At 66.4% G+C, this 16833-nt stretch overlaps 1 protein-coding gene across 4 annotated transcripts in view; it reads right to left on the reverse strand.

Moving 5' to 3' along the window:
• The window catches only part of HUWE1 (HECT, UBA and WWE domain containing E3 ubiquitin protein ligase 1), a 56909-nt gene extending 40159 nt beyond the window's left edge, over window positions 1–16750 (reverse strand). For 2 of the 4 annotated variants that reach the window (XM_086871152.1, XM_086871150.1), the window contains exons 1-26: window positions 16535–16750; window positions 15202–15268; window positions 14197–14269; window positions 13791–13889; window positions 12943–13149; window positions 12706–12858; window positions 12113–12175; window positions 11508–11585; window positions 11330–11377; window positions 10511–10579; window positions 10316–10415; window positions 10129–10229; window positions 8664–8814; window positions 8463–8590; window positions 8241–8381; window positions 7540–7651; window positions 7344–7460; window positions 7153–7254; window positions 6483–6563; window positions 6269–6375; window positions 4344–4521; window positions 3216–3307; window positions 2924–3135; window positions 2168–2225; window positions 1910–2086; window positions 521–766 (exon numbers count right to left, since the gene is read on the reverse strand). In XM_086871152.1, coding sequence (XP_086727278.1) covers window positions 521–766; window positions 1910–2086; window positions 2168–2225; window positions 2924–3135; window positions 3216–3307; window positions 4344–4521; window positions 6269–6375; window positions 6483–6563; window positions 7153–7254; window positions 7344–7460; window positions 7540–7651; window positions 8241–8381; window positions 8463–8590; window positions 8664–8814; window positions 10129–10229; window positions 10316–10415; window positions 10511–10579; window positions 11330–11377; window positions 11508–11585; window positions 12113–12175; window positions 12706–12858; window positions 12943–13149; window positions 13791–13889; window positions 14197–14241 — 2865 coding nt within the window. In that variant the 5' untranslated portion in view covers window positions 14242–14269; window positions 15202–15268; window positions 16535–16750. Of the gene's footprint in view, window positions 1–520; window positions 767–1909; window positions 2087–2167; window positions 2226–2923; window positions 3136–3215; window positions 3308–4343; window positions 4522–5824; window positions 5905–6268; window positions 6376–6482; window positions 6564–7152; window positions 7255–7343; window positions 7461–7539; window positions 7652–8240; window positions 8382–8462; window positions 8591–8663; window positions 8815–10128; window positions 10230–10315; window positions 10416–10510; window positions 10580–11329; window positions 11378–11507; window positions 11586–12112; window positions 12176–12705; window positions 12859–12942; window positions 13150–13790; window positions 13890–14196; window positions 14270–15201; window positions 15269–16033; window positions 16174–16534 lie in introns of those variants that run through there. The other 2 variants (XM_086871151.1, XM_086871153.1) reach the window with 2 other exon arrangements.
• Between the last annotated feature and the right edge of the window lie 83 nt (window positions 16751–16833).

The following is a 16833-nucleotide window of genomic DNA, read 5'->3' on the forward strand; positions in this document are numbered from 1 at the left end:
CCCCACGTCCCCAAACCCCCCCAAACTCCATCCCACAACCCCAACCCCAATTCAAACACCCCCAAACCCAATTCAAGCCCCCTGAAACCCCTCCCCACACCCCCAAATCCCTCCCCACACCCCCAAACCCCACTCAAACCCCCCCAACTCCCTCCCCACGTCCCCCAAACCCCTCCCCACATCCCCCAAACCCCACTGAAACCCCCCCAAACCCCACTCAAACCCCCCCAAACCCCACTGAAACCCCCCCAAACCCCACTGAAACCCCCCCAAACCCCACTGAAACCCCCCCAAACCCCACTGAAACCCCCCCAAATCCCTCCCCACACCCCCCAAACCCTATCCCACGCTCCCAAACCCCACTGAAACCCCCCCAACCCCCTCCCCACACCCCCCAACCCCCACTGAAACCCCCCCAAACCCCACTGAAAACCCCCCAAACCCCACTGAAACCCCCCCAAACCCCACTCAAAGCCCCCCAACCCCCCTCCCCACGCCCCCCAGCCCCCTCCCCTCTCACCTGTCCCACCCTGCAGGTGTGCACGAACATCATGATGAAGGCGTGGGCGGCGGTCAGCGCGTGCAGCAGGGGGGTGGCCTGGGCCGAGAGCGTGGCGTCGGGCACGGCCCCCGCGGCCGCCAGCTCCCGCAGCAGCACCGAGCCCCCCGGAGCCTCGATGGGCCGGTGCAGCGGCTCCAGCGCCGACAGCACCGCCTCCAGCTGCACCAGCCCCTCCTGCAGCACCTTGGGCTCGTGGGACAGCGTCTGGGGGGACAATGGGGGGACATTGGGGTCACTGAGGGGTCACCAGCCCCTCCTGCAGCACCTTGGGCTCGTGGGACAGCGTCTGGGGACATTGAGGGGACATTGGGGTCACTGAGGGGTCACTGAGGGGTCACTGAACCCTCCTGCAGCACCTTGGGCTCGTGGGACAGCGTCTGGGGACAATGGGGGGACATTGAGGGGACATTGGGGTCACTGAGGGGTCACCAGCCCCTCCTGCAGCACCTTGGGCTCGTGGGACAGCATCTGGGGGGACATTGGGGACATTGAGGGGTCACTGAGGGGTCACTGAGGGGTCACTGAGGGGTCACCGAGGGGTCACCAGCCCCTCCTGCAGCACCTTGGGCTCGTGGGATGGTCTGGGGTGACAGAGGGGACGCAGAGAGCGTCATCTGGGTCTGTACCAGGATGCATTTCCAGCCCCCCAGGACGCATTTCCAGCCCCCCAGGATGATCTGCAGCCCCCCAGGCTGTACCAGGATGGATCTGCAGACCCCAGGATGCATTTCCAGCCCCCCAGGATGGATCTGCAGCCCCCCAGGATGATTTCCAGCCCCCCAGGATGCATTTCCAGCCCCCCAGGATGGATTTGCAGACCCCAGGATGCATTTCCAGCCCCCCAGGATGGATTTGCAGCCCCCCAGGATGCATTTCCAGCCCCCCAGGATGATCTGCAGCCCCCCAGGCCGTACCAGGATGGATTTGCAGACCCCAGGCTGCATTTCCAGCCCCCCAGGATGAATTTCCAGCCCCCCAGGATGAATTTCCAGCCCCCCAGGATGGTCTGCAGCCCCCCAGGCCGTACCAGGATGGATTTGCAGACCCCAGGCTGCATTTCCAGCCCCCCAGGATGCGTTTCCAGCCCCCCAGGATGCATTTCCAGCCCCCCAGGATGCATTTCCAGCCCCCCAGGCCGTACCAGGATGGATTTGCAGACCCCAGGCTGCATTTCCAGCCCCCCAGGATGATCTGCAGCCCCCCAGGATGCATTTCCAGCCCCCCAGGATGGATTTGCAGCCCCCCAGGATGCATTTCCAGCCCCCCAGGCCGTACCAGGATGCATTTCCAGCCCCCCAGGCTGCATTTCCAGCCCCCCAGGATGATCTGCAGCCCCCCAGGCCGTACCAGGATGGATTTGCAGACCCCAGCCACGGCCTGGCACGCTGCCGAGGTGGGGAAGTCCACGGGCAGGTTGGGCAGCCCCAGGATGGTGACGAGCGGCCGCAGCCCCCGCTGGGCCACGAACTCCTGGCAGTGATCGTCCGTGGTGTTGTTGCTCAGGATGGACTCCACGAACTTCATCTGGGGCAGAAGGGGGTCAGGGGGGCTCTGGAGCCCCTGGGGAGGGGGCAGGAGCCGCGGGGACCCCCGGCCCTCGCTCACCACGTTGAGGATGTAGTCCATCAGCGGGATGGGGATGCGCTCCTCCGTGCCCACCACGCTGCGAGCAGAGCGGGGTGAGACCCCTCCCCAGCACACAGAACCACGGCTGCTGGGGCTGGGGGCACCCCAGAGCCCTGGGGACACCCCTGGGGACACCCCTGGGGACACCCCAGACCCCTGGGGACACCCCTGGGGACACCCCAGACCCCTGGGGACACCCCCAGAGCCCTGGGGACACCCCTGGGGACACCCCCAGACCCCCCTGGGGATATCCCCAGATCCCCCTGGAGGCACCCCAGAGCCCTGGGGACACCCCCAGACCCCTGAGAACACCCCAGACCTCTAGGAACACCCCAGACCTCTTCAGAAGACCCCAGACCCCTGGGGACACCTCAGACCCCTGGTGACACCCCCAGACCCCTGGGGACACCCCTGGGGACACCCCAGACCCCCGAGGACACCCCCAGACCCCTCCAGAAGCTCCCAGACCCCTCCAGAAGCCCCCAGACCCCTCCTGAATCCCCCCAGACCCCTCCAGAATCCCCCAGACCCCTCCTGAAGCCCCCCCAGACCCCTCCAGAATCCCCCCAGACCCCTCCAGAAGCCCCCAGACCCCTCCTGAATCCCCCCAGACCCCTGAGGACACCCCCAGAGCCCCGAGGTCATCCCCAGACCCCTCCAGAATCCCCCAGACCCCTCCTGAATCCCCCCAGACCCCTCCTGAAGCCCCCCAGACCCCCCCCAAGCCCCGCTCACGTCTGGCTGGGCTCGGCCTCGCTCTGCTGGGCGGCCCCGAAGCTCTGCATGGCCTGCACCTCCTCCTCCTCCTCATCCTCGCTCGACGCCTCCTCGGCGGCGTGGGGCGAGCGCGGGGGCGGCGCCGCCGCCGTCCCGTCCGCCTTCTGCATCGAGGGCTTCTGGCAGATGTACTTGGGGTCCCGGCCCAGGCTGCAGATCTCCTCCAGCAGCTGGGGAGGGGGCTCCCGTTAGGGGGGGGATGGCTTTTGGGGGGGTCCCCGAGCCCCCGGGGGTGGCCCCGGGTCGGCACCTTGATGATGGCGGTGGTGGCGTCGGTCTTGAGCGTGGGCTGGTGCCGCATCAGCTCGTCCACGGCGCTGCCCAGGTTGGAGGCCGTGTCACCTGGGGGGGACAGCGGGTTTGGGGGTCACAGAGCAGGTTTGGGGGGGCACAGAGCAGGTTTGGGGGTCACAGAGCGGGTTTGGGGGGGCACAGAGCGGGTTTGGGGGTCACAGAGCGGGTTTGGGGGGGCACAGAGCAGGTTTGGGGGTCACAGAGCGGGTTTGGGGGGTCACAGCGGGTTTGGGGGGGCACAGAGCAGGTTTGGGGGTCACAGAGCAGGTTTGGGGGTCACAGCGGGTTTGGGGGGTCACAGAGCGGGTTTGGGGGGTCACAGAGCGGGTTTGGGGGGGCACAGAGCGGGTTTGGGGGGGCACAGAGCGGGTTTGGGGGGGCACAGAGCGGGTTTGGGGGTCACAGAGCGGGTTTGGGGGTCACAGAGCGGGTTTGGGGGGTCACAGAGCAGGTTTGGGGGGTCACAGAGCAGGTTTTTTGTCTCCCGTCCCCAGGTGTGTCCCAGCCCTCCCCAGGTGTGTCCCCCATCCCAGGTGTGTCCCCAGGTGTGTTCCCAGGTGTGTCCCCAGGTGTGTCCCCCATCCCAGGTGCGTCCCCGGTGTCCCAGGTGTGTCCCCGGTGTCCCCAAGTGTGTCCCCAGGTGTGTCCCTGGTGTCCCCACGTGTGTCCCCACCCCTCCCCAGGTGTGTCCCCAGGTGTGTCCCCCATCCCAGGTGTGTTCCCACCCCTCCCCAGGTGTGTCCCCCATCCCAGGTGTGTCCCCCATCCCAGGTGTGTCCCTGGTGTCCCCACGTGTGTCCCCACCCCTCCCCAGGTGTGTCCCCAGGTGTGTCCCCAGGTGTGTCCCCCATCCCAGGTGTGTCCCCAGGTGTGTCCCCAGGTGTTCCCAGGTGTGTCCCCAGGTGTGTCCCCCATCCCAGGTGTGTCCCCAGGTGTGTCCCCCATCCCAGGTGTGTCCCCAGGTGTGTCCCCCATCCCAGGTGTGTCCCCAAGTGTCCCCAGGTGTGTCCCCAGGTGTCCCCAGGTGTGTCCCCAGGTGTGTCCCCAGGTGTGTCCCCGCCCTCCCCAGGTGCCCGTGTCTCACCGAGGGGGTCGGAGCTGCGGCGGCGCCGCATGGCGGGCAGGTAATCGGGGGAGAGCAGCACCTTGAAGAGGCGCTCGAAGGGCTGGCACTGCACGAAGCTCTGCAGCCCCCGCGCGTTCAGGCACAGCGCGCTGAACACGTTGGGCAGCGAGCCCAGCACCTCCCGCGTGGCCGGCACCTGCACAGGGCAGGGGGTCAGACACACCTGGCCAGGTGAGGGGCTGCTGAGGGGCTGCTGAGAGGGTCAGACACACCTGGCCAGGTGAGGGGCTGGTGAGGGGCTGGTGAGGGGGGTCAGACACACCTGGCCAGGTGAGGGGCTGCTGAGGGGGTCAGGCACACCTGGCCAGGTGAGGGGCTGGTGAGGGGGGTCAGACACACCTGGCCAGGTGAGGGGCTGCTGAGGGGGTCAGGCACACCTGGCCAGGTGAGGGGCTGGTGAGGGGGGTCAGGCACACCTGGGCCAGGTGAGGGGCTGCTGAGTGGGGTCAGACACACCTGGCCAGGTGAGGGGCTGCTGAGGGGGTCAGACACACCTGGCCAGGTGAGGGGCTGCTGAGGGGGGTCAGCCACACCTGGCCAGGTGAGGGGCTGCTGAAGGGGTCAGGCACACCTGGGCCAGGTGAGGGGCTGCTGAGGGGCTGGTGAGGGGGTCAGGCACACCTGGGCCAGGTGAGGGGCTGGTGAGGGGGGTCAGGCACACCTGGGCCAGGTGAGGGGCTGCTGAGGGGGGTCAGACACACCTGGGCCAGGTGAGGGGCTGCTGAGGGGGATCAGACACACCTGGCCAGGTGAGGGGCAGGTGAGGGGGTCAGACACACCTGGCCAGGTGAGGGGCAGGTGAGGGGGTCAGACACACCTGGCCAGGTGAGGGGCTGCTGAGGGGGTCAGGCACACCTGGCCAGCTGAGGGGCTGCTGAGGGGCTGGTGAGGGGGGTCAGACACACCTGGCCAGGTGAGGGGCTGGGGGCACACCTGGGGCAGGGGTGGGGCTGGGACGGGTGAGGACACAAATGCAGAACAGGTGGAGACCAGGTGACAGCGCAGGTGAGAAACACAACAACAGCGAAAGGAGAAATGAGGTGAGGAACGGACAACAGGTGCAACACAGGTGGAGTAACAAATGTACAACAGGTGTAAGAGATGGAGTCACAAACGTGGAACAGGTGTGACACAGGTGGAGTAAGAAACGTACAACAGGTGTAACAGACGGAGTCGGGAATGCACAACAGGTGTAACACAGGTGAAAGTACAAATGTACAACAGGTGAGGGTGCAGGTGAGCTGACAAGCAACACAGAGCACAGGTGAGAACACAGGTGAGAACACAGGTGACACAGGACAGGTGACACAGGTGACACAGGTGATATAACACGGGTGACAGGTAACACAGGACAGGTGACAGAGGTGACAGAACAGGTGACACAGGTGACACAGGACAGGTGACACAGGTGACACAGGTGACAGGTGAGGCACACTCACGTCCTTGATGAGCAGCGCGTGCAGCATGACGTCGGTGAGGGGACAGACACAGGACAGGGGAGGGCACAGGACAGGTGACAGAGGTGACACAGGTCAGGTGACAGAGGTGACACAGGACAGGTGACAGAGGTGACACAGGTGACAGAGGTGACACAGGTCAGGTGACACAGATAACACAGGTGACACAGGACAGGTGACACAGGACAGGTGACACAGGTGACACAGGTGACACAGGTGAGGCACACTCACGTCCTTGATGAGCAGCGCGTGCAGCATGACGTCGGTGAGGGGACAGACACAGGACAGGGGACAGACACAGGACAGGTGACAGAGATGACACAGGACAGGTGACACAGGTGACACAGGGCAGGTGACACAGGTGACACAGGACAGGTGACACAGATAACACAGGTGACACAGGTGACACAGGTGAGGCACACTCACGTCCTTGATGAGCAGCGCGTGCAGCATGACGTCGGTGAGGCCGTTGTCCTGCAGCGAGGACAGCAGCGAGGGCTCCTGGAACACGAAGACCGTCACCACCTCGGTCGCTGCGGCGGAGGAGAGAGGGGGGCACTGAGGGCAGGTAGGGCACCTGGCGGGGTCCCCGCGCCGGGCCCGCCCCGCGCTGCCCGGGCGGGGCCGGGGCGTGGCTCACCCAGCAGGAACAGCGAGGGGCCGTAGTACTCGGCGTTGCTGATGATGTGCTTCAGAGAGGTGGGGAGAGAGCCGTCCATCACTGCGGGGACACCGGGGACAGCGGGGACAGCCGTCAGGGGACACCGGGGACAGCGGGGACAGCCGTCAGGGGATGGGGACAGGGGGGTCAGGGGTCAGTGTGGGGTCAGTGTGGGGTCAGTGGGGACAGGGGTCAGGGGGGTCAGGGGACAGGGGTCAGTGGTCAGGGGAGTCAGGGGGGACAGGGGTCAGGGGGGGCAGGGGATCAGTGTGGGGTCAGTGTGGGGTCAGTGATCAGGGGTTGGTGGGGTCAGGAGTCAGTGGGCTCAGTGGTCAGTGGGCTCAGTGTGGGGTCAGGGCTCAGGGCTCAATGGTCACTGGGCTCAGTGGTCAGTGGGGTCAGCGGTCAGTGGGGTCACTGGGCTCAGTGGTCAGCGGTCAGTGGGGTCAGTGAGGTCAGTGGTCACTGGGCTCAGCGGTCACTGGGCTCAGCGGTCACTGGGCCCAGCGGTCAGTGGGGTCAGGGCTCAGGGGTCACTGGGCTCAGCGGTCACTGGGGTCACTGGGCTCAGCGGTCAGTGGGGTCACTGGTCTCCGTGGTCAGTGGTCACTCCCCGGCCAGCCCCAGCGCCCCCGGGTGTGGCACGCACCGTGCCGGATGCCGTCGGAGAAGGCGGGGTCCTGGATGGCTTTTTTCAGGAAGTTCAGCATGGATTTGAGCAAAGCCGCGCGCTGGGGGATGCACTGCACTCCTGGGCGGGGGGACAGAGGGGTGAGACCCCCGCCCGCGCGTCCCCAGCGCGTCCCCAGCGTGTCCCCAGCCCCGGGGGGGGGCACCTACCGCCGCGTGGGGCCGGGCCGGCCGCGCCGCTGGGTCCGGCCGCGGCGGGCGGGGCCGGGGGGTCCGGCCGGGCTTCGGCCGAGGGGCCGGGGCTGCTCTCCATGGCCACGTCGGTCACTGCGGGGGGACGGGGACGTCACGGGGGGCGCGGGTGGCACCGCGGGGAGGGGGTGGCACGGCCGGGCCCCCCGCTCACCCTCCATGTCCGTCTCCATGTCCTCGCCCTCGGGCAGGGCGGCGGCCGGCGGGCGCTGCACTTTGGGCTTGATGACAAAGGGACACTCGCGGCGGCACAGGTCCACCTCGTGCTGGGGGGGGGACAGGGCCTCAGCACCCCAAAACAGCCCCGGGGACCCCAGAACAGCCCCAGGGACCCCAAAACAGCCCGGGGGGAACCCCAAAACAGCCCCGGGGACCCCAAAACAGCCCCAGGGGAACCCAAAACAGCCCCAGGGGAACCCAAAACAGCCCCGGGGAACTCGAAACAGCCCGGGGGACACCAAAACAGCCCCAGGGACACCAAAACAGCCCCAGGGGAGCCCAAAACAGCCCCAGGGACCCCAAAACAGCCCGGGGGACACCAGAACAGCCTGGGGGGAACCCAAAACAGCCCCAGGGACCCCAAAACAGCCCCAGGGACCCCAAAACAGCCCCGGGGGAGCCCAAAACAGCCTGGGGGGACCCCGAAACAGCCCCAGGGACCCCGAAACAGCCTGGGGGGAACCCAAAACAGCCCCGGGGAACCCAAAACAGCCCTGGGGGACCCCAAAACAGCCCCAGGGACCCCAAAACAGCCCCAGGGACCCCAAGACACCCCGGGTGACCCCAAAACAGCCCGGGTGACCCCAAGACACCCCGGGTGACCCCACAACAGCCCGGGGGGCGCAGGGGCGGCACCTCCAGGCGGTAGATGAAGATGGAGAGCCCGCTGTGCGACTGGAAGGCCGCCATGTCCAGGTTGGTGATGAGATCCACCACGCGCACGGCCCGCGTGACGAAGGTGATCTGGTCCTGCTCGTCCCCCAGGAACTTGATCACCTGGGCGGGGCGGGGCGTGGCGGGCGCGTCAGGCGGTGCCCGAGGCTCACCTGAGCGCCCCGCCGGGCGCCGGGGGCTCACCTTGAGCAGCGCCTCCATCATGCCGCACGACACCAGCGCCTCGCCGCCCGCGTCGTAGCTGGCCAGGTGGTAGAGGAAGGAGAAGAGCGCCGTGGCGAACTGGTGGGGGTAGGGCTCCATGGAAGGGTCTGGAAGGGCGGGACAGGTGAGGTCAGGGCGGGCCAGGCCCCCCCAGGTGAGCCCCCCGGGCCCGGCACGCACCGATCATGGCCTGGATGCAGTTGCGCACCAGCACGGGCAGGAAGCCGTGGTAGGACGCGGTGCCCGTGCAGTCGATGATGCTGCTCAGCTTGGGCGTCCGCTCCAGGTGAACGATGGACGTCAGCGTGCGCAGCGACGCCGCCTTGATGTCCTGGGGACGCGGGGGACAGGTGAGGGACAGGTGAGGGACAGGTGAGGGACAGGTGAGGGACATGGGGGACAGGTGAGGGACAGGTGAGGGACAGGTGAGGGACACGGGGGACAGGTGAGGGACAGGTGAGGGACACGGGGGACTCGTCAGGGACATGGGGGACTCGTCAGGGACACAGGGGGACAGGTGAGGGACACAGGGGGACAGGTGAGGGACAGGTGAGGGACACGGGGGACTCGTCAGGGACATGGGGGACTCGTCAGGGACACAGGGGGACAGGTGAGGGACATGGGGGACAGGTGAGGGACACAGGGGGACTCGTCAGGGACACAGGGGGGACAGGTGAGGGACACAGAGGGACAGGTGAGGGACATAGAGGACACGGCAGGGACCCGGGGGGGACACGGGGGGACAGGTGAGGGACACGGGGACAGGTGAGGGACACAGGGGGACATGTCAGGGACATGTCAGGAACACAGGAGGACAGGTGAGGGACACGGGGGGACAGGTGAGGGACACAGGGGGACAGGTGAGGGACACGGGGGACACGGCAGGGACACAGGGGGGACAGGTGAGGGACACAGGGGGACATGTCAGGGGCGCAGGGGGGACAGGAAATGTTCCAGGTGAAGGAACAGGTGAAGGAACAGGTGAAATAACGCACACAAGACACGTATAACAACAGGAGTACGACAGGTGCAGGACAGGTGTAGCACAACCAGGTGACAGGTGTAAGACAAGCGAAGCGACATGTTCAGCACAGTTAAAGAACAGGTGCAGGACAGGTGAAAGTACAGCTGACCAGTAAGGGACAGGTAAGGGAACAGGTGAGGGAACGGGAAACACGACAGATGATGGCACAGGTGAGGGAACAGCTGACAGGACAGGTAATGCCACAGGTGATGGCACAGGTGACAGTACAGATGAAGGTACAGGTGACAACACAGGTGGCAGCACAGCTGACAGGTACAGGTGAGAGTACAGGTGACGGCACAGGTAACAGAACAGCTGACAACACAGATGAAGGGACAGGTGAGGGTACAAGTGACAGCACAGGCAACAGCCCAGGTGGCAGCACAGGTGACAGTATAGGATACAGGTGACAGTACAGGTGACAGCACAAACGAGGATACAGGTGATAGCACAGGTGACAGCACAGTTAACAGTACGGCTGACAGCACAGGTGAGGAGCACAGGTGACAGGTAACTGTCCAGGTGCCAGCCCAGGTGCCAGGTGCCAGCCCAGGTGTGGCACAGGTGCCAGCCCAGGTGCCAGGTGCCAGCCCAGGTGTGGCACAGGTGTCCCAGGCTCACCATCAGCTGCTTGTCGGTGATCTGCAGCACGTCCACCAGCTCCTCGATCAGCCCGTTGTACAGGATGCTGTTGGCCGACTCCTGCAGCGCGTTCGAGTACACTGCGGGCAGGGAGGGGTCACCCCACGCTGCCCCCCCGGCCCCCCCAGCCCACCCCCCAATTAAGGAGCCCCTAACGAAGCCCCACCCAGGATGGAGATGGCGTGGAGCCGCGCCTGCACCGCCTGCAGCCGCTTCTTGTGGTTGGAGAAGCCGTGGGCCAGGCGGATGTGGGTGAACAGCAGCATCTGGGGGGGGGGCACAGAGAGTTTGGGGGGGTCAGGGAGGGTCTGGGGGTCACCCCCCGAGCCTCAGGGGGTCCCCTGGGGGTCACCCCACGCACCTGCTTGTCCTTGGGGATGCTGTACATCTTGGTCAGGGACTCCATGATCTCCGAGGGGCTCTCCGAGATCTGCGCGAGGGGAGGCGCGGGAATGGGGGGGGCAGGGGACAGAACTGGGGGGCAGGGGACAGAACTGGGGGGCAGGGGACAGAATTGGGGGGCAGGGGACAGAATTGGGGGGCAGGGGACAGAACTGGGGGGCAGGGGACAGAATTGGGGGGCAGGGGACAGAATTGGGGGGCAGGGGACAGAACTGGGGGGCAGGGGACGGAATTGGGGAGCAGGGGACGGAATTGGGGGGCAGGGGACGGAACTGGGGGGCAGGGGACGGAACTGGGGGGCAGGGGACGGAACTGGGGGGCAGGGGACAGACTTGGGGGGCAGGGGACGGAACTGGGGTGCAGAGGGACAAACCCAGGGGGCAGAGGGACAGACTTGGGGGGCAGAGGGACAGAACTGGGGTGCAAAGGGACAAACTCGGGGTGCAGAGGGACAGAATTGGGGTGCAGAGTGACAGAATTGGGGGGCAGAGGGACAGAATTGGGGTGCAGTGACAATCCCGGGGTGCAGAGGGACAGAATTGGGGTGCAGAGGGACAGAATTGGGGTGCAGAATGACAGAACTGGGGTGCAGAGTGACAGAATTGGGGTGCAGAGGGACAAACCCGGGGTGCAGAGTGACAGAATTGGGGGGCAGAGGGACAGAACTGGGGGGCAGAGGGACAGAATTGGGGGGCAGAGGGACACAGGGACAGCGCAGGGTGCGGGGGGTCCCTGAGCCGAGCCCACCCCCCCAAACACAGGTACCCCCCCAGCTCACCTTGTCCAGCTGCTCGATGTGGATGTAGTGCAGGGTGGTGCTGGTGGCCTGGGGGGGGCACAGCAGGTCAGGGGGGGGCCCCCGTGGTTTTGGGGGGGCTCATGTCCCCCCCCAGGTGTCCCCAGGTGTCCCCAGGTGTCCCCAGGTGTCCCCAGGGTCACTCCCCAGGGTCACTCACCCTCTTGTCCACCTTCACCTCGACGCCCGGCTCGGCGTAGAACTCGAAGTGCAGGGTGGTGGCGCTGGGGGGGTATTTCTGGGGGGGGGACAGGGGGGTCAGGGGGGTCACAGCAGGGTCCCCTCCCCTGGGGGACACTCAGAGGGGTGGGGGGACCCCACGGATGGCAGTGAGGGGGGCACAAAGGCGAGGCTGGGATCAGGTCACACCGAGGTGGGACAATGGCACACGTGGCACAGGGAGCCCTGAGGCACAGGTGAGCTCTGGGACCCCCAGGACAGGCACAGGTGACACAGGTGAGCTCTGGGACCCCCAGGACAGGCACAGGTGAGCTCTGGGACCCCCAGGACAGGCACAGGTGAGCTCTGGGACACCCAGGACAGGCACAGGTGAGCTCTGGGACACCCAGGACAGGCACAGGTGAGCTCTGGGGACCCCCAGGCCAGCCCCAGGTGACACAGGTGAGCTCTGGGACACCCAGGACAGGCACAGGTGACACAGGTGAGCTCTGTCACACCCCAGGCCAGCCCCAGGTGAGCTCTGGGGACCCCCAGGCCAGCCCCAGGTGACACAGGTGAGCTCTGGGTGCCTCAGGTACCACTCACCATCATGTGCAGGTCCCTGCAGCACTCAGCCAGCCCGAATCCGTTCTCCTTCCCACCCCAGCTCTGCAGGGAGACCAGCCCAGCTCAGCCCCGCCCTGCTGAGCCCCAAAACCCCCTAAAAAAAACCCCAAAAAACCCCAAAAAAAAAACCCAAAAAAACCCAATTACTTCCCCCCAAAAAACCCCAAAAACTCCCCCAAAAAAACCTCCAAAAACCCCCAGAAATCCCCCAAAAAATCCCCAAAAAAACCTCCAAAAAACCCCCAAAAAATCCCCAAAAACCCCCCCAAAAAAACCCCAAAAACTCCCCCAAAAAAACCTCCAAAAACACCCCTAAAACACCCCCCAAAAAACTCCAACCACCTCCCCCAAAAAAACCCCCAAAAACCCCCCCAAAACCCAAAACCACCCCCAAAACCACCCCCAAAAAAACCCAAAAAAAATCCCCCAAAAAAATCCCCAAAAAAATCCCAAAAAATCCCCAAAAACCCCCAAAAAATCCCCAAAAAATCCCCAAAAAACTTTGAAAAAATCCCCAAAAAAATCCCCAAAAACCCCCAAAACCCCCCAGAAGCGCCCCCAGTGCCCCCCACCTCGGCCAGGTGCTGCAGGCGGGCCAGCAGGGGCCCGCGGCGCTCGGAGCCCAGGCGGGTGATGTAGTTGGAGCGTTTGCTGAACACGTAGAGCAGGTTGAGCACGGCCAGCACCACGTGCATGTCCGAGGAGGCCAGCAGCGCGGTCAGGTGCTGCGGGGCACAGGTGGGACAGGTGTGAGGCGGCTCCGGGGCGTGCCGGGGGGCGCGGCACACCTGGGGAGGGGCGCTGCCCACCTCGATGGAGCTGTAGAGGTGGCGGGAGAAGCTGTACTCGATGAGCAGGGCGGTGAAGTTGAGCAGGGCCAGCAGCAGGGCCTTGAGCGGCTGCCGCTCGGGCCGGTCGCAGGCCAGCATCCAGCTCATGGCCTCCACCGGCCGGCCCGCCTCGGCCAGCAGCGCGTCGAAGCGGTCCAGCAGGTCCACCCAGTGGTACAGCTCGCACTGGGGGGAGATGTGGGGCTGGGGGCACGGCCTGGAGCCCCTGAGCCCCCAACCCAGCCCCAAACCCAGCCCCACACACCCCCTGAGCCCCCCAACACAGCCCCCCAACCCAACCCCATACACACACCCAGGGGTACAGCTCGCACTGGGGGAAGATGTGGGGCTGGGGGCACGGCCTGGAGCCCCTGAGCCCCCCAACCCAGCCCCCCAACCCAGCCCCACACACCCCCTGAGCCCCCCAACCCAGCCCCTGAGCCCCCCAACCCAGCCCCCCAACACTGGGGAAAGGCTGCAGGAGATTCAGAGACCCCCCCTCACATTTCTAAACCTCCAGAAAACTCCAGAACGGCCCCGCCTGAGGACTGAGAGCTCAGGGGGCTCAGCCAAGCCCAGGGACCCCCCCTCATTTGAGGAACACTCTGGGGGTGCCCCAGGGCGACCCCCCCGTGGCAGAGACCGCTGTGGGCACGAGCTCAGCACCGCCCTGACGCACCGAGGGGAACCCCTTGGGAAATTCCCATCTCAGTCTTGGGACCCCCCATCCGTTTTGGGGGCTCCCCCTGAGTCTTGGGCCCCCCCCAGGATTTGGGGTCCCCCCCAGGATTTGGGCCCCCCCTCCAGGATTTGGGGTCCCCTCTCACCTTGCCAATGTTCCATGTCTTGATCTGCTGCAGCTCTGTCACCAGCTGCTCGTCGCTGCAGCCCTTGAGCTTCTCGATGAGGGCCCGGCAGTCGGCGGGCTGGGGGCACGGGGGGGCTCGGCACTGTCCCCTCACGGGGTCCCCAACGCCCCCCAGTGTCCCCAAACCCCCCCAGCGTCCCCAAAATCACTGCCCACGATGCTCCCCGAGTCCCCAACACCCCCAGTGTCCCCAAACCCCCCCATTCCCTTCCCAATGTCCCCAAACCCCCAGACATCTCAAATTCCCCTCCGAGTGTCCCCGAGCCCCCCCCGAGTGTCCCCAACCCCCCCCGAGTGTCCCCAACCCATCCCCGAGTGTCCCCAAGCCCCCCCGAGCCCCCCCCAAGCCCCCCCCGAGCTCTCACCGCCTCTGTGGGGGTTTTCTTCAGTTTCGTCCGATCCACTTTCATTTTGGGGGTTCCGGTCCTCGTGCTCCGCCTGTGCCCACACGTGGGGGGGGGGGGTCACACCTGGGCCACCCCCAGAGGGTCAAAGCCCCCCCTCCGCCTGTCCCGACAGGGCCCAGATATCCCGACAGGGCCCAGATATCCCGACAGGACCCAGATATCCCGACAGGGCCCAGATATCCCGACAGGGCCCAGATATCCCGACAGGGCCCCTCTGTCCCGATAGGGCCCAGATATCCCAACACGGCCCAGATATCCCGACAGGGCCCAGCTATCCTGACAAAGCCTTGCTGTCCCGACAGGGCCTGGCTGTCCCCACAGGGCCCCGCTGTCCTGACCGGGCCCCTCTGTCCCGACAGGGCCCCTCTGTCCCGACAGGGCCCCTCTGTCCCGACAGGGCCCCTCTGTCCCGTCAGGGCCCCGCTGTCCCGACAGAACCCCCGATATCCCGACAGAACTCCTGATATCCCGACAGGGCCCCGCTGTCCCGACAGGGCCTCGCTGTCCCGACAGGCGCCGCGGCGGCCGCGGCCCGATGACGTCGCGGCACCGGCTGAACAATGAATGTGCAAAACCCCGCCGTGCCCGGGGGGGGTCCGCAGGGAGCCCCCCCAAACCGCACCGCCCCCCCACCTCAATTAACCCCGCGGGGCGGGGGGGGGGGGCCGGGGAGCTGTAATTAAGGGCTGTAATTACGGGCTGTAATTAAGGGCTGAGGCGGCCGCGTGCCGGGGCTCCCCCGCCCCCCCCTCCGGTGCCCCCCCCCCCCCCCGCCGGCCGGGCCGGTTCGGTGACAGTGACGCATCACATCGGGGGGGGGGGACACCCCAAAAACGCCCCCCCCCAGCCGGGGGAAGCGTCAAAAATAAACCTGAAGCTCCCATCTCGTTTTTTCCAACCCCCCCCCCCAAAAAAAAAATCCTCCCCGACGCGAGACCCCCCCCCCAAAATAAATTCCCTTACCGGGAATCACTCCCAGTCCATCCTCGGCCCGGCCCGGTCGCTGCGAGGGGAGGGGGAGAGCCGGGAGCTGCCGGGGGGGAAATTGGGGAGGGGGCTGTGAAATATTGAGGGGCTTGGGGGGGGTCCCCAGTGATGGGGGGGGGGGATGGACAGGGGGGGATTTTGGGGGAAAATAGGGATCCCCCCCCTCCCCAAATCACGGCGTGGGGGGGATTTAACGCTAAAAGCGCCGGTCTGAAATGGCTGTAAAATGTGGAAAAAACGGAAATAAAGGAAAAAGCGGCGGGGAGCCAATGAGGAGACCCCCAAATCCTGAAGGATGTGAAAAAGGGGGGGGTCCTAAAGGCGGGGAACTGCAGGAAACACGGCCTGGAGAATGGGGAAGGGGGGGCACCTAAAGGGGTCCCCAAAATGCGGGGAAAACCCTGAGGGGGACCCCGAGTGATGGGAGGGGGCTGCGGGGGAGCGGGAATGAGACCGGGCTCCCCAAACAACGAGAAATAAAAAAAGTACTCCTAAAATCCCGGAGAAGCCTGAGGACGTGAGAAAGCTAAATTAAAGCAGAGAGGCAGCCAAACAGCCGAAATCTCGGCCGGGAGCGCCCGAGCCCCCGCCAGGGGATCCCGTAGCGGGGGAGGCCGCGGGGATCGGGGGAAGGGGGGGCCGTGAGGGAGGGAAAGGAGCCCCCAAAATCACGGGAGGCCGCTGGGGAGTGGGGGGGCGGTGGGAGGGGGGGGCGGACCCCTCATGACGGAGCCGGCCGCCGTCCCCTCTATGCCACGGGCCCCGCAGCGGCACCGGGCCGAGCCCCCCGCCCCGCCGGCCCCGGTACCTTGAGCGGGCGGGGAGAGCAGGGGGGGGGGGGTCAGAGCCCGGCCCGGGCCCGTCCCGCCGCTGCCGCCGCCGCCATCTTACACTGAGCCCCGGCCGCGGCCCGAGATCCCGCGAGAGTCGCCGCAAGTCCCGCGAGAGCGGTCGGCGGGACGGGGAGGAGGCGGCGCCGAGGGGCGAGAGGGAGGCGGGGCTAGGCAGCCGGCAGCCAATGGGAATGCGAGAGGCGCGGCGGCCAATTCTCGCGAGAGCGCGCCTAGCGGCGGGGCGGGAGTTTAGAGAAGCCTCGCGAGATTTCCGTGAGGCGTGTGGGGGAGGGGAGGCGGTCCCTCACGGATCCCGCCTCGTACCGGGACTGGGGGGGGGGGGGGAAGGGGGGGCCGGGGGTAAAGTGGGGGGGGGGGGGGGAGAGGCCCTGCCCGCCACAGAGCGGCTCAACCCCCCCCCGCTCCCCTCGCAAGGCCGCGGGCCCCACGCCGTTCCCTCACGCACCGGCACTCACCGGCACGCTGATGAGAGCGAGATCTCGCGAGGCGCCTGCGGCAGCGCGGCTCCGAAGCCTCGCGAGAGGCGCGCGGAGAAGAGAAAAGCGAGGGCGGCCACGGGAGAGCGGCCCCGCCGCGGGAGGGGGGGAGGGAGGGAGGGCGGGGGGAGCGCGGCCGCTGCCTCAGCGGCGGGAACGGCGGCGGCGCGCGCGGCTCTCGCGAGAGCGCCGGCTGCGAGCGGTTCCAAATCTCGCGAGATTGGAGAGCGCCCTCCCCGGCTGGAGGACAAGATCTCGCCCGAGCAAGCGCGAGGTCT

Source organism: Cyanistes caeruleus, chromosome 34, assembly GCF_971803275.1.
Source record: "Cyanistes caeruleus chromosome 34, bCyaCae1.hap1.1, whole genome shotgun sequence".
NCBI lineage: Eukaryota > Metazoa > Chordata > Aves > Passeriformes > Paridae > Cyanistes > Cyanistes caeruleus.